Source organism: Protomyctophum parallelum (genome assembly GCF_964188405.1).
Source record: "Protomyctophum parallelum genome assembly, chromosome: 10".
Taxonomy (NCBI): Eukaryota; Metazoa; Chordata; class Actinopteri; order Myctophiformes; family Myctophidae; genus Protomyctophum; species Protomyctophum parallelum.
In genome coordinates this window covers 20,680,819-20,703,191 of record NC_139704.1, presented here as the reverse complement: position 1 = coordinate 20,703,191, position 22,373 = coordinate 20,680,819, and the positions used below count along the sequence as shown (strand labels likewise).

General features: G+C 46.8%; 2 protein-coding genes across 5 annotated transcripts in view; both read left to right on the top strand.

The window, feature by feature from the left end:
* The window catches only part of dnajc12 (DnaJ (Hsp40) homolog, subfamily C, member 12), a 281,213-nt gene that overhangs the window by 161,926 nt on the left and 96,914 nt on the right, over positions 1-22,373 (top strand). The gene's annotated exons all lie outside the window — the stretch shown is intronic.
* smoc2 (SPARC related modular calcium binding 2) overlaps positions 1-22,373 on the top strand; it is a 36,006-nt gene that overhangs the window by 3,134 nt on the left and 10,499 nt on the right. The window contains exons 2-9 of one of the 4 annotated variants that reach the window (XM_083775788.1): positions 4,662-4,824; positions 7,610-7,716; positions 9,243-9,342; positions 10,569-10,613; positions 15,796-15,846; positions 16,823-16,897; positions 20,191-20,377; positions 21,801-21,883. In XM_083775788.1, coding sequence (XP_083631914.1) covers positions 4,662-4,824; positions 7,610-7,716; positions 9,243-9,342; positions 10,569-10,613; positions 15,796-15,846; positions 16,823-16,897; positions 20,191-20,377; positions 21,801-21,883 — 811 coding nt within the window. Of the gene's footprint in view, positions 1-4,661; positions 4,825-7,609; positions 7,717-9,242; positions 9,343-10,568; positions 10,614-15,762; positions 15,847-16,822; positions 16,898-20,190; positions 20,378-21,788; positions 21,884-22,373 lie in introns of all 4 variants that reach the window. The other 3 variants (XM_083775787.1, XM_083775786.1, XM_083775785.1) reach the window with 3 other exon arrangements.

The following is a 22,373-nucleotide window of genomic DNA, read 5'->3' as shown; positions in this document are numbered from 1 at the left end:
TAACATGCAGAGCACTGGATTTCTCCTTTATAGAGGCTTTGGGACTGATTGTTGGCTTTTGTTTCAATGACACAGGAGAGCTTGGGTTATGGTTATTTTGGAGAAACTGTTTCAATATGTCAGATATTTTGTGCATAGTTGAGGTTGAACAGGCCACTGAAAATATTGGAAACCTGCCTAGGTTATTCATTAGGCCGAATTTTTCCATGGCTTATGAGAGTCTGGAATTGTTAGCAAAAAAAGATGGGGACAATGAGAGCCTCTTGTTCCAACCTGTTTTAAATGCACTTTAGCACAATATATGGCCTCTATTGCCGGCGCTTCTTTCATAAAGCTGTGCACCTGCACAGAGAATACATTTGCATCCTCCCATGACTATCAGTGGCCTTTCCTCACCACTGTTTCTTTCTTTTAAACGTCTTTAACAGCAATTAAACGCGTTTGCCTTTGATTGAGTTAATAGCCTGGTTAAAGGCTGTCACTTTCTTCCCTTTCCACCATGTTGGAAACTAATGATCCCCTTTGCATCCCAGCGTCCAAGGAGGAAACTCCCGCCAAGGCCATTTAACACGTTTGCCACGGCTCTCAGCTGGGGCCCCCATTGACCCTTCAAGGCCGTGGTGTGAGGGGCCTCACGGGGCGCTGGAAGAGGGGGCCTCTCAGTCCAGAAGGCCCTTATCGGCCCTCAATGCGCTCTCTGCTGGAGGCTCGCCTCCGCAGCACTCCATTCAGTCCCACAATGCTGCAGAGCCAGGGGGAGGTAATAGGATTTGATTTGTATGCCGGTTGGTCTTGGAAAAGGAGGGGAAAAGAAAAACTCTCCCTTACACTCCTTCTTCTTCCCCCTTCTCTTATTCTTTTGCCAACCTCTTATTGTATTATTTCAGCAGATGCATAAAGCATCTTTCAAGAAAGATCAAGCAAAGAATAAGAGAAGGGAGGAACAAAGAGAGAGAATGCAAAATGAGGGAAAGATGCAATGAAAGAGAGCAGAAAAAGGATTTCTGCCATTAATGGATTTAAGCCACAATATGTGTCCTGTCCTGTCTTGCGTGGGTCCTTCTTCTCCCTCTAGCTGAAGACAGACAGTAAATCAGCAGCAGAAACTTGCACTGGATGGGTCCAGGGCAGTGGGCCATCCATCACTCCGTGCCCTGGTTGCTGTGGGTGCACAATTGCGGTGTCAGTGAGTTGAAAGTTTAGAATGAGACATCAGGGGAGTGACGGGGCTGTGCCGCAGCCTTGCACATCCATCACTTCAGGTTTTAGTATCATTACGGTAATTATCAGAACATGGAGGGATGATTTTCAGTAAAAGTGGTGGTATTAGGCCTTGTTTGTTTGTGTGTGTTTCGACAGAGCAGGGCGGTAGAGTATCTGCTATCCATCTGTATCTGCTATCCAACCAATCCCGTGTTTCAATTGATGATGTGTTATTTTCGATGGGCAATGCAGTCGTACAATGAATGAAGGCTATCAAAATCTGCAACAGGGATTGCGCTGTTCGATGAAAGCATCAAGCATAGCCTCTCCAGTGTATTCCTTTCACTATTTTGTTCAACCTGATACCCCTGTGGCAAAGTGCAAAGTGTGAAATAAATAGCACTTTATCTGCTGCCATTTGCCCGTCTCTCTCAGGGCAGAATGGGTGGCTGATTTCATGGCTAACTGTGATTTGGATGCTTCATTCTGGGAGCTGTGTGGCATTCTGCAGCGTTTGGCACTCTGCTGCGCGTTGTATACTGTAGACGTCTAGCGAGATGCTGCGCTGCTGAATGGCCGTGTTTGGGTTGTCAGTCTGTTGGCTGGCCGCGACAGAGAGTGATAATAGCGGTGTGGTGTGAGCACTAAGGGTGGTCAGTGAGGGATGTGGCAATGGCAGGGGGACGGAGGCCGACCGCCAAGCGTCATTGGACACACTTACACATTATCGGAGCTGATCGTGGCCTGGCAGGGCTCTGGTATTCTGCGGAAACAATTTTCTGAGCAGTCCATCATGTCTGCTGGCCTCAAATGGGACGGGGTGAGCTGTGAAAGACGGGGTGAAGGGTGACGAGAGGTCACCAGACTCGCCACCGCAGAGGGATGTCCAGACTTGGGTGGGAGGACAGAGGGAGAGTCTGTGTCTATGTGGGACACTGTCAGTCAGAAGCAGCGATGCGCACAATCTCTGAAGCTGAGAGACGTTGACAACGAGGCTGGGATGTTAAACCCTCAGCCCCCTCAATGCCAGAGGGGCAGAGAACTGGGCAATGAAATAACAGGTGTTTTCTGCTAACAGCCTGAATATCGCATTGGGACTCACTCATGACTCCCCAACTCAGGACAGTAAGGACTCCATCACCTCTCTGTCTGGCAGACACTCTTTTTTTTGGTATTCATTCAAACCAAACAGTGGCTTCTCTCTCTTCCGATGTGTTCCAACGGGCCTCTCCTCTCTGATTCCTCTGGGGAAGAGTTATGAGTAGGGCTGACAGAAGCCCGACCATGCACGCACACGTGCACGTGCACACACACGCATGCGCGCGCACACACACACACGCACACACAAACACGCACACACACACACACACACACACACACACACACACACACACACACACACCACCGGCCCAGGGCGATGCCGCTGTCCCAGCCAACCCTCTTCCAGGTGCAACAAGACCCAGGCAGCCAGCCCTGCAGCCCTGCTCCTCTCAATGAATGCAGGGCTGGGGGCTTGTAGGGTTTGGGTTGTGGTGGGGTATGGGGTCTGCATGTTGAAGGAGATGGGGGGAGGCACTACCCATCCCTCACTCCATTTGTAAGATGTCAGACACAGCTAATTCTTTTTATTGGTGATAATCCCGCCCCTCTGCTTGGATGATATGTCTCTCTCTTTTCTCTCTGTATGTAGCCTTGCCCTGTCATTTAATAACTTACAATGGATTTATATGGCCTACCTTTGAGAGGGGGCTTTGATTCTCTGCCTTTTTGATTTGTGTGCGTGCGTGCGTGCGTGCGTGCGTGCGTGCGTGCATGCGTGCGTGCGTGTGTGTGTGTGATGGAGACAGAGAGAGAGAGAGAGAGAGCGTGTACGTACTGTACTGTATGCACATACCGTACTTACATGTACTTACATTACATACATGTGTATATATCTGTGAACAGTTGAAAGAAAAGGCATTCAGGGCTGTTGTCTTAGACGCAGCATACATGCATCACTGAAAGCACACCAACAAAGAGGTACAAAACAAGACATGGGAAACTGAACAAAGAAAATCCATGCATGCAAATATTGTCATTTCTAAAGCACAAAAGGAGTGTGAGAGGACAGTTAAGTCTATATAGACAAAGTATTCACTCCGTGTGCACGAGAGAAAACAGCACCTGTGTGTGTGTGTGTGACTTACGGATAGAAAGACTACACAAAAACGGGTGGCCTCAAGCGGTCGCCGTCTATACTTCTCATCATTCATTACTTATTATTTCAGACAATTGCATGAATCATGCAAACATTATGAAAACCCCACACTCATTACTGTAGCAGCAGCACCAAACCCTTAGCAGCTATTTCATTCAGCCCTTTTCATTCATTGTAGCAGTCACAGCTTGCTGTCCGCCCCCGTGGCGAGGGCTGGGGGATTCATACCGCCGCGGCAGATATACAATGGCGGCATTGACACAGGTGATCCGATGCGTTCAGCCCGGGAGTCTGCATCCTTGTTTCTTTTTTTCCCAATGGTTGAGTAAAACATACTCCAGAGCGATTCCAGGTGAATGCCTACACACAGGTGTCGGCACGGACAAAAGGAGGGAGGAAGCATCACTCAAGTCTTATCCCTACTCCTCCTCCTCTGCCCCCTCTCTTAACCCTTAAGACACGGCACGGCACGGCACAGCTCCCTGACGGACTGACAGTCGCTATTAAAACCACACCTAACCCCACTGAACCTGAAAATAAATGTAAAAATATAGATTTTCAACTGAAATTGCGACTATAGGGACACGGTTGTATAGGATGAAGAATAAATGAGGCTTTAGGCCGTTATAACAGTAGCCTGGCATGGCCAGACAAATATCACTGCGTAGATATTAGTCTGGAACTTCGGTATTGAGATTCTATTTCCAAGGGGAGGTTACAACAAACAGGTTCCAATGTCACAGCAAAAGACTTCACTGATTGATTCACAACTCTGGGTTGAGGGAAATATAATTCAAATCGAGGAGTGCCAGACCAACCTCCCCCAGAGATTCTTTCCCCAGGCTATTATAACGGCACTGCTCCACCCTAGTGTCTCTGGTTGTTTATCAATATGTTATATCAGGCCCTCTATAACATATTTATGGGAGGATGTTATCCCGGCTTTAGCACCTCTGATACAGGGGTCCAGAAAGGAACTCAAGATGAGCTGTAGCAATGGACAGCCTGTCCCGTAGGGCGTGGGCTGACTTTTTGGAATATTGGCCAATGTTTTAAAAAGGCATGAGTTACAATCACACCCTGTATTTACTTCATAAATCCCTCCAGAATCACACCTGCTGTGGGGAGATTAAACCGTTTGTGAGTGCAGAGTTCATTGATTCAGGGAAATGTTTCATTAAACATAATCTTCTTCGCCCATTCATCCCCTATATGGGTTGTCTTTCTCACTGTTTTTTGTTTGTTTTTGTTACTGTTGCAGTTTCTGCGGGTGGATCAGGACAAAGAGTGTAACATGGAATGCAGCGGGGGTCCTCGGAAACCTCTGTGTGCCTCAGACGGTCGGACCTTCACATCACGCTGCGAGTTCCTCCGTGCCAAGTGCCGCGACCCCCAGCTGGAGGTCATCCGAGGGCCATGCAAAGGTCAGGTCATGAGTCACGCTTCAGCGCCGCCTGATACTCTCAAATGCGACGGAGGGTTCACAGCAGAAACTTCTGTGTTAAATTCATTTCAGCATAATTGATTCTTTTAGCCCTGGGAGGGTGACTGGGGTTGACACATTTCATAGAGCGAAGAAAGAGTTTTTCTTTTGCCATAATGCTCATACTGCTGCACTATAATCTATAGGCCTACAATTAATACAGTTTATTGACTTCAGTATTTAATTATATCAGATATTTGTTTACCACCAGCCATTGTTTACTTTAATTTTTATTTATTTTTCCTCTGCTCAACTGTCCCTTTCTTTCCATTGCAACACCCAGGGAGTCCACAACATCCTTATTGATTAGAAATGGTGGCTTGTATGGCCTCGGGTGAAATCAAATGAATTATGCAGCAGTGCAATGTCAAGGGGGGGGGGGGGGGGGGGGGGGGGTTGGGGGGGTGCACTTGAATGAAACATCTTGACAAGAATTAATGTGCTGATGGTCACCATATATCATACATTCATAGTGGACGAGGAAGCCTGCATGTGCATGTGACGAGTGGAGGGTTCGACATGAAAAGCCTTAATGTGACATGAGGCAATAAGGTCAGGGCGGCTCACAAACTCCCTCATTGTTGCTATTGCTGGAAGGAAGAAGAACCCATACACCCCCCCTCTACCCCTTCCCACCTCCGCCCCACTCACTAAACTCCATATACCACTACTTCAACCGCTCTACAGACTGGAGACAATGCCCCATTCTTACCCATTACAATATTAGATCACTAATAGGGGGAATGAGAGAGAGAGAGAGAGTGTGTGTGTTCAGGGCCCCGCTGAATGAGAACTCTCATATGATGGAAAAAAACATTCTGCAATTGTGTGCCCATACTGGGTCTCTATGGCAACGTCTTGAAGCTGGACATCTGGATGTGGTGGACAGACAGCGCAGGGAGAGAGAGAGAGAGAATGGAGGATTCCAGCTATGAAGCTGAAAGGGACAAGAGTCCATGAAAGTCGTATTGAATGCGTCAATAACGTTGGGTCTGGGAGTCTGCCCCAGACGCCCCGTCCCCCCGTCCCCCCCGTCCCCACGACTCCTCAATTCAGGAAGGCTGCGGGGGCGGGGGTGGGAGCTAGGGGAGGATTGGGGTCTGGGGTGTGGGAATGGGGGGGTCGATCAAGGGGTTTCTCGAGTCTACAGCCGAAATAACCGCGAGGAACGGTACTTTGCCGTAAAGCACAGGGATGGGTTTGTGTTTAAGGATGGCGAGGCTGGCACCACATTTGTTTTCTATCATTGGACTCATATGATTCAAGTGTCCTGTCATTTTTTCCAGGCTGCTTCTTTTTTTGGTTGCAGCCCCCCTCTGGAGAAGGACGATGCACGAGGTTTTCCATTGCGGCTAACATTAGAGCTCCCTGTTTCCCTCCTCCGTGAATATTGAGCGTCTTACCCTCTCTCTCCACACCAGTGACAATGACACACACACACACACACACGCGCACGCACGTACGCATGCATACACATTAGACTGAGAGAAACCAGCAATGCATTCCATTCCCCGCCTGACTCTAATGGACACTCTACCGCGGGCTAACGCCAGCGACACAGAGCCTCCCTCACCAGACTGGTGAATTTCTTTATATTTATTTTTAACTTACCATGAGTCATTGTTTTAATTTGATTTGGCCGTGCCAGCCAGACAGGCATATAGTGTCGCGTCGGCCAAATAGCGTGCCTCTCGAAGTTACCGTCAAGTGTCCCATCGCTGTCCGCCATCTCCTGAGAGGTTGCACAGCTGGCTGCGGTGTGGCACAGTGAGATGAAGCAAGCGGATCTGGACAGTGAAGACGATCCATGGCTCTGCCCGGGAGACGCAATGCGAGGAAAGAAAGGGCCTCGGCTATGCAGAGGTGAAAAGTGCCATGACCCACTTTTATAACCTCAGAGGACAGAATACGCACGACGATAGAGAAGACGAAGATTAGGGAGAGAGAGTGGGGCACACACACACACAGAGAGAGAGAGAGAGAGAGAGAGAGAGAGAGAGAGAGAGAGATGGTGTGTGTGTGTGTGTGTGTGTGTGTGTGTGTGTGTGTGTGTGTGTGTGTGTGTTTGGGAAGGGGGGGGGGGGGGGGTCAGGTCTCAGCCCAGGCCATTTCCCCGTGCATCAGCCCTTTCCTTGGATGAGTGGAATGTTCTCCAGGAGAGTGCGAGCTGCCTAGCACAGTAATGGATTTACCACTTGGCCAGTGGGCTGCATGCACAGTGCGGCCTTGACTGATTTGCTCCTAATAAGACTGGGGTGTTGGTTCTATTCCCAGCCACAGAAGCATCCGCCACTTCCGATCAGTCTTGAATTGTTTCCCTTCTGTCTATGTCCCTTCCCTGCATGGCTGCCTTTTCCCCCCCTTTCATTGCTCTGCTCTTTCAACTTCAGCATCTCAGTCTGACCTGAAGTTCACTATTAAGTTAGACTTTATTGTTCCCTGTGGGGAAATGTTGTCCATTGCATTTGACCCATCCTAAAAGCTGTGGGCCGCCATTGAGCAGCGCCCATGGGGACTAGCTCCAGCTCTAAGGCCAGTGCCTTGCATGTCTTGGTGTGGCAGAAACCCCAAAGAGAGGATATCGTGCATAGGCCTGTAAAGCAACACCAATGAGCCGCTGTGCCACCCTTCTTTCTTCTTGTTGAGCAATGTGAAATAATAGTGATTTGGGTTAAGGATTGGATTATGAGTTGCTGAATAGTTGAGTGATTTGTGCTCCTCCACAGACACGTCCAGGTGCGTGGCAGAGAAGAAGTACACAGAGCAGCAGGCCAAGAAGCTCTTCCCTCAGGTCTTTGTGCCTGTATGCAACCCTGATGGAACATACAGTGAGGTAACACAAACACACCATCGCTCATACACTCTTTCTCTATGGAATATCACTTACTCACCGTCAAGCAGGGGTGAGCTGACGGTAGGGCTGTCCGGTGCGGCGCCCATGGTAGTTTGAGTCATTCGTGGTTTTCGCACCTGCTAAGTAGCCTACTGTAGGTGTCATGTTCTATCTGAAGTAGTCTAAACTCTATTAGTAGCCTACTAATAAGAGTTGGATAACAGTGGCTGATGGATTCATGAACTAATTAAATTACAGAGGTGACTTTTTCAGAGGTAAATGTACTAACGTTCAATTATTGAATCGGTGATTGCGTGCGAGTGCGAGCGACATAGCTACACTAGTTAAAAAATATACAGCACATTCCGGCCATCAAGGTCACATGAACAACAATGGGGAGTATTGTCTGTCCTCAGGTAAAGGGATTATTTTTTTACTGCTTCACCCAGCTGAAGGCTGCTCAGATGGCTCCGAAGAGGGTGAGCTAATATTCAGGGACACCTGGCTGAACTGGCAGTATAGAAGCTCTCTACTCTAGCCACTCAAAATAAATATTATAATGTATAATATTTCAGATAATATGTTATATTGTCAAACTAGACAGCCTATAGTTGGGGACCACGTATATTGGATCCAAGCTGTGAATGCATGCCCCACCCGATGCAATACACATTGTACCCGTTGTCAGAGTACACACTGTACCCGTTTGTTATAGTGTGGTATGTGACGTGTTTCCATTTATAAACGGGCACCGGCATACTACGGGAACGATACAAGTTCCACAAAACCGCGAAGCTGAAGGGTCGGGTTGGCGAATCGGGGAACCCGTGCGACGTGCGTTGCCTGCACTACTGTTTTTCTGTAAAGTTGCTTGTAAATAAATTATTGGCTGGTTGTGTGTTTTTTTTAACTTGTTTCTATGTTTCTCTATGACTTTAAATAACAGATAGTTAAAAACATTCTAATACTAGTCATTCAGCTACTAATATAGCCTGAAGTCATTAAAGCGGGTTGTTGTCACGGAAACGGTGGACAGCGTGACGTCAGGCCATGATTCCATGAAGTATGGCGCATTAAAGTAGAGTTAGTACATCATTAACAATATAAGAAAGGAGGTATCTAGAGACAGGCTTTAGACTCAAACGTGAACAGCTCCGTTCCCTCCCCAGCTCCTAAGAAGAAATACAGATCCTTAGGCTATAAGGCCTCCCCGAATACGAGCCCTTATAGACTCCTCTGACGGTCCCCTATAAGTATAGGAGATCTCGGTTACACGCGTCATGTTTGCATGTTTGGAATTGTAAAAGCTAAATAATACATCAATATTCGGATATCAACCTGCGGGCCACATTAAGTGAAGGTGGCCGCCAGTTGCTCATGTATGATCTGCGACACACTCGCCAACTTTGAAGTCAATCGGTCAGACGGTGCCAGAGTTCTGCCCAGGACAGGCAAACAGACAGACAGACAGACAGACAAACACACATATTCTGTGAATTTATACACCTGTGTTCTGTGTCTATCAGGTACAGTGCCACAGCTACACTGGATACTGCTGGTGCGTTACGCCAAATGGCCGGCCTATCAGTGGCTCAGCGGTGGCCAATAAAAAACCTCGGTGCCAAGGTATGCACAACCTATCTTGTAAAAGTATTGATGTCAATAGTAGATCTAGCTTATCATCTCTGTGTCATGTATGATTCATCATAGTCTTTGATACTTTTATACTTTGTTATTCTTTAAAACTGAAAGCTTTTGTGTATTTCATGTGTGTGTGCACAGCAAAGTCCTCATTCATGATTTATCCATTTGTAACCCTGCAGAGAGTGTACAAAACGTACACTCACACACCTTAAGAAGTTACAAGTCCACTTGGTTACCTTTAGTTTTTGACTTTGTACACTCTCCGAGTTAATGTAACACAGGATATTACTGTGTGTGTGTGTGTGTGTGTGTGTGTGTGTGTGTGTGTGTGTGTGTGTGTGTGTGTGTGTGTGTGTGTGTGCGCTCGTGTGCGTGTGTGTGTGCGTGCCGTGAACAACATGCTTTATTGAAATTTTGTTGAGCAATGATGATAGAGCAAATTCACTGCAGTGGCCGGTCACACATTCCTCTGGATGTTCATATTTGTGGGGTACAAAATCCATTGCCCTGTGGGAAATTGGTCAGCAAGTGGACCTCGGAGACTGTGTTGCTCAAGGCATTGGGGCTGTGATGTAAATAAGCCCAGTAGAAAATCCCTCTCACTGAGTTGAGCAACAAAGTTTTAACCACTTAAACCCTCTAGACTTAGTGAAACAGACCCGAGTTGGCTCTGTACTTGGACCGTTCCCCCCCCCCCCGTCCACACTAATCTCTTTGGCAAAAATGGCTGATCTACAAGCCTACAACGCGTCACAATGTGACGTGTTGTGGGTTTGTATATCTGCTATTTTTGGCTAACATTTCCCCAGAATATGGATGCTGGGGTTCAAGTGGTTAAATGATGAGGAATGTGAGCGTAGAGAGACCGGTGTCTGCCAAACAATCAAATAACCAATGCCACATGTCCAACTCTGTGTAACTGTGAGACTGACTTGGAAGCTGTTGCTATCTAGTTTTCTACAGAAATAGTGTCAGTGGTAGTAGGAATAACTATTCACATACGTAACAGAAAATACAACACAACAGTGACATTCCTTTCTTGCTATAGCTCTGCTTGTTAGCTATGTTATCTCACAAAAGTGCCCAAGAGCTATTAAGAGCAGTGCAGTGCATATGTGAGTAATCTTTTGTCTAATTAATTATGATAATGTATACTGTACATGTGCTGGGGTAAAATGAACCACTAACACCTAAACACCACTTTGTAGGATCAAAACAAGAGAGATCCAGCACAAGGGAACCAGGAAAAGCAGGTGAGCACTTTGAAGAAAAGATTTAAATTAAATCTGTCTGCAATACGTGTGTATGTGTGTGCGTGTGTGTGTGTGTGTGTGTGTGTGTGTGTGTGTGCGCGTGCGCGTCTGTGTGTGTGCGTGTGTATGCGTGTGTGTGTGTGTGTGTGTGTGTGTGTGTGTGTGTGTGTGTGTGTGTGTGTGTGCGTGGCGGGCGTGTGGAAGTGTGTGCACGCACATGTGCCTATACATGCAATCGTGCCCAATGCACATGTGTGCACACACACATACGTATGCCTGTCTGTGTTTGCTTGCACCTGTGTTGGTGGTGAATGTGCATGAAGAGCAGTGTGGCTCACCTGTTAAGGCTTGCCGCTCCAATATTTTGTCAATTGAGAGAGAAAGAGCAGCCCCGGGGGCTGATATGAAAAGCAGTCTGTTACTGGATATGATTCAGAGGAGAGAGGCTATGGCGAGCATTCGCACGCACGCACGCACGCAAGCATGCACGCATGCACACACACACGGTATACAGTAAGTATAGCAGCGTCTCCGCCATACAGTATGTGGCAGCTGCCAATTATAGCAGAGACACTACAATACTTTGCCAGCCTTTTTGCCTCCTTTTTGGGCATCCCAAGTTGTTGGAACCCTCTACCAACCAGTCTGTGCATATGCCCTAGGCTGCCAAATATAAAGACAAAAAGCCTGCACGTTGCACCTATAGCCCAGTGCTGAGATGGTATGCAGAAGTGGTTGGTATTTAATGACCTTGGTCATAAAGGCTTCCTCTAGGCTGTGGTCAAAGGTGCAGGCCATCTCTAATACAGCAGACACTTCTCTGGACTCTTCATCAACCACAACATCTGGTGTATTAGTTGTCAAAGATGTAAAGATGTCTGGGTTATCACAGAGTTGAAACATGGATGGAATGACACAGGAATGTTTGTACATTCTCACTGAGGATGCATGATGTATGCACGCACGCACGCACGCACGCACGCACGCACGCACGCACGCACGCACGCGCGCGCACGCACACACACACACACACACACACACACACACACACACACACACACACACACACACACACACACACACACACACACACACACACACACACACACACACACACACACACACACACACACACACACACACACACACACACACTTCTTCTCATGCTCTGTCTCTTGCCAGAGAAGCTTCACAAAGTTCACACATGGGCGTCGTGCACCGAAAACAGCAGATTTACAAGCTCACAAGATGTACAGGCTCCCGACGCGTTGTGGGCTTACGGATATGCTATTTTCAACACGCGTCGCCCGTCATATGACAGCCTACATTATGCAGCACAGTCAAAGGATATACTTCATTTATCACACACTCGTTCTCTAACACAAATCTGTCTTTCTTTCCCTCCACCACATGATCTCTCTTTCAGCGGAAATTGTTTTCAGATAAGAGGAAGCACTAACGTTCATTCTCTGTTCCACACTGTGTCTGTCATTCTCCCCCCCACTGTCATGGATGAGTGACTGTCTCTCTTCTAGCTATAGAATCTCTAAGCTCTACTGGGGTTGCTGCTCCAATAACTATACCATGCCCTCATCTTTTTGCAGAGCACAGTCATTTGGGAGGTTCCGATTGATTCCAGGCCTTGTGTCGTTCTGTGGGTCTGTGCATGCGCGTGTGTGTGTGTGTGTGTGTGTGTGTGTGTGTGTGTTTGTGTGTGGTATGTTTGCGACATTTGGGTTATTTCTCTCTGTGTGACATTCATGTCGGCTCCTCCCTCACTGTAAACAAACTGGGGTTTAGAAGTCTGCCTGAGCCTTGCCAGCTCGTTACACATAGATCAACTGGGAATGCAACATTTTGTGTCCAAACGCTCAAAGAGATGGAGAGTGAAGGGTGGTGGAAGTAAGAGAGAGAGAGAGATAGAGAGAGAGAGAGAGAGAGAGTGGCTTGTGGTTCAATCTGAGCTGCTTGGATAAACAGTGTGGTGAAAAACAAAATCAACTGTACATGTGTGGTGGTGTCCCTCCCAGCAGTTCTGCAAATATAAAGTGATTGCACTGATGCTTTGGTTCAGTAGACCAACTTCTCAGACATATTTTGGCTAAGGTCACCCCTGTAAATAACCTTTTCATCCACCGCACCGGCGCACCCCCACATTGTTACTTTATAGCACCTTTTTGTCGTATTAACGGTATACGTATATGCAAATCTTTCCCCCCCAAAGATACAGTATGTCAGGGAGGAAAACTGGAGAGAATATTTGTTAATATTAGGAAAAATTAGGACGGGTCCATTTGGTTCCATGTGTACACTCTCAGAGTTAAATTAACATTGATTTTACAATATAAATGGGGGTCTCAGAGATAGAAATGCCATTACATGCGGGGTCCGTATGTCAAACTGGGGGTTCTTGAAATTAAACGGGTTGAGAATCACTGCTAGAACCGTAAACATCTTCTCTTATGGCACATCTTTTCAAATGGGGGTCCGCGAGCTAATTAGTGTCAATTTGGGGGTCCTTGACATGAATGAAAAGGTTTGGGAACTACTGCTATAGACGTTTCAGAAAGTATTTATTTAAAGACGTGTAAGCCTCGGACAAAGCCAACTCGGATGGTGACAACTCATGACAATAAATAAATAAAATTGGGCCAAACATATAATTAGTACGAAGAAAAAAAAGGGTACAACACATTTTTGAAAAACATTTTAAATAGTTCAAATACAAGCTCACGACGTGGCTAGTTGAACTATTTTAAAATGTTTTTCAAGATATAGTAACATTTATGGCAAAGACGTTTAGGGATAAAGGGTAAGGCGCGCCCAAGATAGGGTCACTCTGTGTAATGTAGGCTGAAAAAGAACGCACCAAATAGAGTTTAACTCGGGTCCGTTTTAAGTATCAGAGAAAGAGATCCATGATGTCATCAATATTGGCCAGCAACTCCACATCTGAAATCAAACCTCAAACCCTTAGATCTCCATATATGGATATATGTCAGAACCTGTTGATCCTTCCTCTTCGATGTCTCCCTTTTGACTGATACCTGTCCAATCAAACTTAGACGGGCATGCACCAAAGTTATTAGTGCAGCCGGCAAAAACTAGCCAGCGCTTACCCAGCAGTCTGCCGTCAACGAGGCGGATGCGTGAACGTGACCTTGTCCTTGTAGTAGACAGACACTCATCCCTCCTATAGGTGTGTCCTTCTGTCATATCAGCAGGGTAACGGCACGTCACGTCATCGAACACCAAGCTCGTCTGATCCACGCACATGCTTTTTCCACGTGTCAGTCATGATGGATTCATTGGCATTTTGACAACATCTGTGACTGAAGAATGACAGCGCATGCATCAAATAGCACGACGACGGCCTCCTGGCATATGTTTAAAGAGGTGTTACAAAGATTGAGCCAAAGATTGACCATTAGCGGTATGTCATAAATCCAAATCATAAATATATATATTTTTAGATGGCATTTCCATGAGTTTAAAAAAAGAAATGCCACGGCCGTGTCTTCACAGCGAGTCAGTCGCATTGGGTGGGTGTTTATGTATTTTCCTACGGAGGTGGTTTGAGCAGATACATGGCAGGCATTACAAACACGCAATTAGTTGAATTAAATTAGCCCTGGCTTCTTGATGGCGGTTTGCATTGGAAAGGCAAAGATTTTAGTTCAGGGCTGCGTCTTGATCCCTGCTTGTGGAAGCACTCAGCAGGGTCTCCAGTGACGCCTTGAATTGAAGTGCATTAAGGGATCTGTGAGCAGACTGTTTGACCCTCACTGAGGTTAACCACACCTGTGGCCGTGGGTTTGTACAGTAAAGCAGCCCAGGCCCTCCAACCCTCTCTCCCTCTCTCACCACAAATCAAACAAACAAACAGAGACCAAATAAACACGGACTGCAGTGCCCCAACCCTGCTGCTGCACTGTTAATTGGTACATCTCAAACATGTGTGTGCTGCCGCCTGGATGTTGCATTCCTCGCCTGTCGCACGCGTCCTCTCGTGTCCTGTCCTCATGGGCAAGTCACATTATAGACCAGGGGACAGGGGGGCCCTGTCCTCTGTCCATTCAGCTTAACCCATTTAGGACTGAGACCAGATTCTACAAAATGTATTCTAAATCATGACAGTTTTCTGAAAAACCTATGTTTCTATATCAGTGGTTCTCAAACTATTTCATATCAAGGACTCCAACAATTATATGTAATTGGCCGCCGACCCCATCTGAAAATATGTTGTCCCAGGGACCCCCCCCCCCCCCCCTGCACCAGAAGCAAAGATTTGAGTTAAACACGTTCGCTCTGAAAGAGTATACTGTATACTTCACGATTTTTTCAAAAATAGCAGATGCACAAGCTTGTAGATCTGCCATTTTCTTCGAATAGGCTTTATTTTTTGAAAATCATTGAAAATGTTCACCGATGGCATGCCTAAAATAGGGACACAGAGGGGTTTAAAGTGTGTAAACTAAACTCATTCATGTTTTCGTCCATCAGCATCCTATGTAAACCATTTGTGTGTCTTTCTCTCAAGTGAACGTATGGGAATCTATGACCACTATAATTACATTAACCCAGGGGTTCTCAACGTTTTTGAGCTGGGGACCCCCCCTCTCGCGACACCCCCGCCCCGCACCCCTCCCCACCCCCAATACAAAATGGCCACTACAATAATCTTAATAATAGAGAAAATACATCGTCAATAAATGCTGACACCAGATATAATCATTAAGGAAAGTGTATGTAGGCCTATATGTACTGTGTACTCTTAATTTCCATTTTCCAGTTTGTTCCAAAAAAAAATAAAAATAAAAAACATATATAATCTAGGGACCCTGCAAAATTATTTGGCGACCCCCCCCCTCCCAAAGGGGTCACGACCCCCAGGTTGAGAACCCCTGCGTTAACCTAGTGTGCAGCCACTCTCCAGACACTGTGATCTTCCCCCTGCACTGTAGTACGTACCTCTTTTTCCCTCTCACTTTCTTCCTCCTTTATAGTCTTCAACCCACCTCAGCCTCTTTCTGACCACCCCCCCAAGTCTGTCCCACCTTCCCCCCAATCCCTCCTGGCCCGGGCAATGTGCAAAACCCCACACGGATATGTTTCCACATATGTCTACCTTACTCTCCTGTAATTGTAGTCTCCTTGCAAATCTTCTCCATTCTAAATGCAGATGAGTCCGCCGGCCTTGTGGTGGAACCACAAACCGCCGTGGACGAAGAAGGTGAGTGCTCGTCCCGAGAGGCTTTATTATCGCAATGACAGCCATAAAGGAGATGTTCTTTACCACAATGATGGTTATTAAAGTGATGCAATAGGTGTGAGGTGCCACCAAAGTGCCCATAATCACAGTGAAGAACGTCCTGGCATTAGGGGTTTTATACGGTGGTTACCAAGCCATATTCAAAGATTTGCACCACATTTTCAAGATTTTTCTAACAATAGCAGATCTACAAGCTTGTAGCGCGGCACTCGGTGCCGCGCTATGAGCTTGTAGATCTGCTATTTGACAAGTTTGATTCAAAGCAGCGAAGAGAAAGAAAATTGTGAGACATCAAGAAAAATCATTGGCTACTCAACTGGCAGTATTGCTATAGGATAGTATTATATGCAGCTGCAAGGCATCTTTGACCAATGGCATTGCTCGGCTCAAACTACCTGTTGTATAAATTGCATTTAATTGCTGATTTCGGCATCATATGCTTTTACACAAGGTAGTTTTTATACCTTCAAAATCAATGGTCACATTTACACACTACACCTATGTTTCAATGTGTGTGTGTGTGTGTGTGTGTGTGTATATTGTATATTGAAAAACCTATGCCCAGGTATTTAGCGTTAGATAGATGTACAGTAAGTATTTAGCGTTAGATAGATGTACAGTAAAGTGTGTGTTTTCCAGTGGTGTAAAGTAACTAAGTACATTTACTCAAGTACTAGACGTGATGCAACGCATTGTTCGCTTGTAGATCTGCTATTTTCTAAAGATCTGTATACATTTGAAAACTTGAAATGGGAAATTCTGCATAAAGAGTACTTTCTACTTTTGGTACTTTAAGTCCATTGTGATGCCAATACTTTTGTATTGTATTGAGTATTTCTACGTTGCAGTATTGATAGTAAACAATGTGAGTACTTTTCCCACCATGGTTTAAGCGTGTGTTTTCCAGCGAAACCAATAAAAGGGTTCTTTCTTCCAGATATGATCTCCCAGTACCCCACCCTATGGACAGAGCAAGTTCGCAGCCGACAGAACAACAGAACCAGAGTACAATGTGAGTTTCTTATACCGCAGGCTGGTCTACTTTCTATCAGGTTGGTAGTGGCAACTTATCATCTCATTGGCTGCCGTAGTCACCTAGTGGCAACTTATCGTTACATTGGCTGCCGTAGTCACCTATCTTTCTGATTGGCTGCAGCCTCGTCTCTAGGCAACCAGACGCTTTTTGCCTCTAGCCGACCTCTCAGCCAATGGGATAGCATTGCAGCCAGCAACAACCCACTAGTGTGTGTGTGTGTGTGTGTGTGTGTGTGTGTGTGTGTGAGAGTGTGTGTGTTTGTGTGCGTGTGTGCGTGCATGCGTGCGTGCGCGCGTGTGTGTGGTTCAGCAGAGTTCTATACTTGGCACCCTCCTTTTTTCCCCTCTACACCAATTTTTTTGGCTGAATGTATAGCCGATCTACAAGCTCACAGATGTGCTATTTTCGTTGAATATTCGGCGCCAGAATCGGGAAACTAGGGTTCATGTGGTTAAAGTTAAACAATGGCAGCCGGGAATTTGCTAACCTTAACTAAAAGCACACTACTTTGACATTCTTTTTCCCCTTCTTCTGTGAGCAATCATAGTTTAGTCAGGCCATTCCTGTTTCTTAAGGACAGATGGTGGGTTGTGAAACTAATACATGGTGGTGTTGGCATAACGCAAAGGCTTTGAGGATCTGAATCTATCTGCGGTTCTTCACTTTGTAGCAGTGCTGTAATTATCAGCACATGATGGCACACACTCAGCATCTAACATTTGTCTGCCTGCTCATCTTAACACACGTGCATGTATGCATGCATGCACGCATGTATACACACACGCACACACACACACACACACACACACACACACACACACACACACACACACACACACACACACACACACACACACACACACACACACACACACACACACACACACAAATGCACTCTAATTGCATGGATCAATTGCCTCTTGCCACCTCTTTGGGGTAAAATATTGCCTATATCATAAAACAATGCTATTTTGGAGCCAGTGTAGAGATGAGATTGCGTTGTGTGTGCACGTGTCTTTGCATGTGTGTTTGCAAATGTGTGTAAAGCCCATAAACATAATTTATATCCAGTAAAAAAAGGGGGAAAAAAGCCTGCAAAGCACAGTGTCAATGGTTTTGATTACCGGCACTCTCTGTAGGGTATTGGGGGGCGAGTTTTTTCGATTAACAACCCTCCTCCTTCCCAACAAAGGGGGCGCTTACAGAGGAACTGGAGCAAAGAGAGCCAGTGGAGAGAAAGCGGGGATGCATTTCATTTGGGCTCTTTTGGTGTGGGCAGGGATCTCTAATGAAAATAAACAAAGAAAAGGGATATACCCATAATCCCGCTGTTGCTTCCGACCCCGGGGGAGGTGGGGGTGGGGGGGGGGGGCTTGTCATGCAAAAAAAAAAGAAAAAAGGGGGAGACAGGGGTGATGAAAGCCCCCCCAGCAGCGGCCCCGCCCAGATGAGCTTCGATCTTGGCAGGCGGTGGAGTCTTAAAGCTCAAAGCTTCGCTGGAGAGCCGCGTGGCAGCGTGGAGAGAGGCGCGCCGCGGCTCAAAGGGGCTCTGATTGGATCCTGGTGAGGGCCTCTCCGGGAAGCCATCTTTACTCCACTCGCAGACAATGCGTGGTTTATTCTCTGTGCACGAGCGTAAAGAGGGAAGAAGGGATCATCAAGCATCATTGTTCCGTGGGAACTTCGAATGTGTAAACATAATAGATCCCTGGCACTTTGCACTTAGCCTGTGGTTGTGTGTGTGCGTGCGTGCGCGCGCGTGCGTGCGAGAGACACAGAGAGAGACAGAGCGTGTGTGAGAGTGAGGGCTAGACCACCTCCTTTGTCTTCTCTCTTTCTCTCTCTGTCAGTCACATCAACAGAGGGCAGTTGGGAGTCCAAATATTTACTTAACTTGGGGCATAGGGAGCCATGCTTAGTCATTAGGCCCGTTAATGTCCGTAAACAGTGCCACGGGGGGCTGATAAAGCAGTCTACACACGCTGTCTCCAGGCACTCCCCCTCCAGACCTCCTTTACAGTCAAAGCCTGTGTGTACATTTAGTTTTGGCGAGTGTACAAATGGGCCCTTAATTTCGTATCCATGTACAATTCTCCCAGTTCAATTAACACTCAGGATTCTCCTCAACCTTCACTGTCTGTCATGTCCTCCAAGACAGTGGTTCATGCCCCCCCCCCCTGGATGTATTTGTCAGAAAATATTTTGTCAATTTCTATTGAAATGTTTCAAAGATAATCATAGAAAGTGGTTAAACTGATTTCAAGGCTATATGAACACATTTGGCTGGGGACGCCCTGGGGACACGCTCAATGACCCCTGGGGGTCCCCGAACCCCACTTTAAGGACCATGCACCGCTCCGAGAGATGCTGCTGTGTGGGTTTGGGGAGCAAGCATTATGGGACAGCTGTGGGAAGTCTGTGTGACGATGCAAGAGAAATGAATAACTAGGGATCTGTTTTTTTATTTTAATTAATACATTTTATTCAAAGAGTATGACATCACATACAAGTTTCACAGAAAGAGAATATGGCTCTTTGTTTTTCTTTAGAATATGGCTCTTTTTTTTTTCTTTGGATCTGTTTTAGAAATCCAAAATATCTCATCCAGATCTGCTCAGGGGCGAATCCATGTGTTCACTTTAAACAAAATCTTATGTTCGCCAAGTGTGTGTGTGTGTGTGTATGTGTGTGTGTGTGTGTGTGTGTGTGTGTGTGTGTGTGTGTGTGTGTGTGTGCGCGCGCACGCGTGCGGGGGGTAGGTGGGAGGGAGGTGGTTGTGTGTATCTGCAGAGACATGCAAACCAGACCACCTAAAGTGAATTCTATCTTCGCAGGGCTGACCCACAGTTTGGGAGCATGCATGCATGCGTGCATGTGTGAATTTGTGTGCATGTGTGTGCGTGTGTGCCCACCCACGGCACTGCGTCTATTTAGGAATGCATATGTGCTTTATACTGTAATGTATGTATGTGTCTGCACATGTGGGTAGCATGTGTGTCTATATGCATGCATGCATGCATGCATGCATATAGCCACTTTGTAGATTTTGATTATTATTACAAGCATGCATTAACCGTGATGCGACACACTATGAGCTTGTAGACATGCTATTTTCAAAAGATTTAGTACTATAAGCTATAAATAAGGTGACACAGATCCATTCCCTCAAGTAAAAACTTTTGGGTACTTTTGTCCACCACTGCTGCACTTCTGACTCCCCTCACGTCCCGTCCCCGTCCCCCTTGGGCCTCTCTCCTGTCCCTCTGCAGCGTCCTCGTGCGACCAGGAGCAGCACTCTGCCCAGGAGGAGGCGAGGCAGCACAAGAACGAGGCTGTGTTCGTCCCGGACTGCGCCCACGGCGGGCTCTACAAGCCTGTGCAGTGCCACCCCTCCACGGGCTACTGCTGGTGTGTGCTGGTGGACACCGGGCGGCCCATCCCTGGCACCTCCACCAGGTAAGAGACATTACATGTTCTTCTGGGGGATTCTCAATCTTTTGAATGTAGAGGACCCATCCATCCATCCATCCTTCCATCCATTCATCCATCCATCTTCAAACGCTTGAAGAGCAACATTAGTAACTTCCTCCTGGGGGATCCCGAGGCGTTCCAAGGCCAAGGCCAGTGACTGTAAGGGTCCATTTGGTTCCATTTTTACACTCTCAGTCACAGACCTGTAATAGTCCATTTGGTTCCATTTTTACACTCTCAGTCACAGACCTGTCCATTATCGACGCCTGGTGGTCTACGGACCCGACATTGAGAAAGTGTGATTTTTCTTCTTACGTAACATACCAATCTATAAATCTCACAATATTAAGGCAACCGGCCGAGCATTCACTTGAGCACCTGCCCCTCTAAATGTCTGTGCACGCCACTGAATACACTGACTACAATACTACATCTGCAGTAGTTGGAGGTGGTCTCTCTACTCTTCCATTGAGAAATGCAGACCCTGATGCTGGCTGGGCAGGACACCTACTATTAGTACCGCCAGTTTGACCCATGGTCTGCACGCAATCCACCACCACATAAACTCACCACAGGATTATACATCAATTTGTTTTACTTTCAAATAATCCAATTAAAAAAAGAAAATCTGACATCCAACAGCGCGCTTGGCGGATGCCACGGTGCGACTCGTGGGAGCGTGAGTGGCAGGGCAAGGGTCATTCAGGCGGACGGAGTGTGTGTGTGTTTGTGTGTGTGTGGGTACAGTTTTATTGAGAGCTGGGTATCAGATTAACACAGCCCCCAGGCAGACTGCCAGACAGCGCATTAGCACACATACACAGTATGTAAAGCGTGGATTTTCCCCCTTCTCTTCCCTTGTGCCGGCCCAGTTCTTGGCCCGGTTGCCCAGCAGCAATCAGGGCTCCGCTGGCTCTCAGAGGAGGGGGGGGGGGGTCTGGGGGGGCATGAAAGCTTCCCTGTGTCCCACGCTCCCTGTCTGTCTGTCTGTCTGTCTGTCTGTCTGTCTGTCTACCACTCGCTCCTACTTCGCCTTAGATAATTATGCACCTTCCCATTCCCTCGTTCTGTGTGTGTGTGTGTGTGTGTGTGTGTGTGTGTGAAAACACATGCCATGACTTTGCAGATGTAACTTTAATGCACCTATAATATTTGTGTCCTTTGTGTCCTTATGCATATCCTTTGTGTGGACATAAATAAATGGTTAAAAAATGTGTGTGTGTGTGTGTGTGTGTGTGTGTGTGTGTGTGTCAGTGTGATCAGTTTGCCTCAGAACATACTTTTAATCCCTGAATGAGATGTAACTCCACGGGGGTAATTGAAAACACAGGATTCTTCACTGATCTATTTATTACAAACACTGCCAAATAATCACCTGTTTTCCTTTGGTCTGTTGCCTCCGACACAGATATGAACAGCCAAAGTGCGACGGCAACGCCAGGGCCCACCCTACAAAACCAAAAGACCATTACCGAAGCAGACATCTCCAAGGTAGGTCTCCCCAACATTTGGCTACTATTCAGTTTGAATTTCCATCAAGAACACATGGTGAAACAACTACCAGTGTGTGTGTGTGTGTGTGTGTGTGTGTGTGTGTGTGTGTGCGTGCGTGCATGCGTGCATGTGCGTGTGTGTGCGTGCGTGTGCGTGCGTGCGTGTTGATATCATTAGCACCGTTGGTCCCGGAAATGCATGATAAAGACTTGAAGACTCCCAGATACTGACCTTGCTATCCAGAAAGCAGAGGGAGAGAGAGAGAGAGAGAGAGAGAGAGAGAGAGAGAGAGAGAGAGAGAGAGAGAGAGAGAGAGAGAGAGAGAGAGAGAGAGAGACGGATCATGCCGGGTGTTCTAATCTCACACTGACGGATGATGGAGAGAGACAGAGTGATAGGGATGGAGGAGAAACAGGATGGGGGAGCCGCGTGAGATGATGATGGATTATAGGATATGTCAGCGACAGGTATTGATAGACGGACTGAC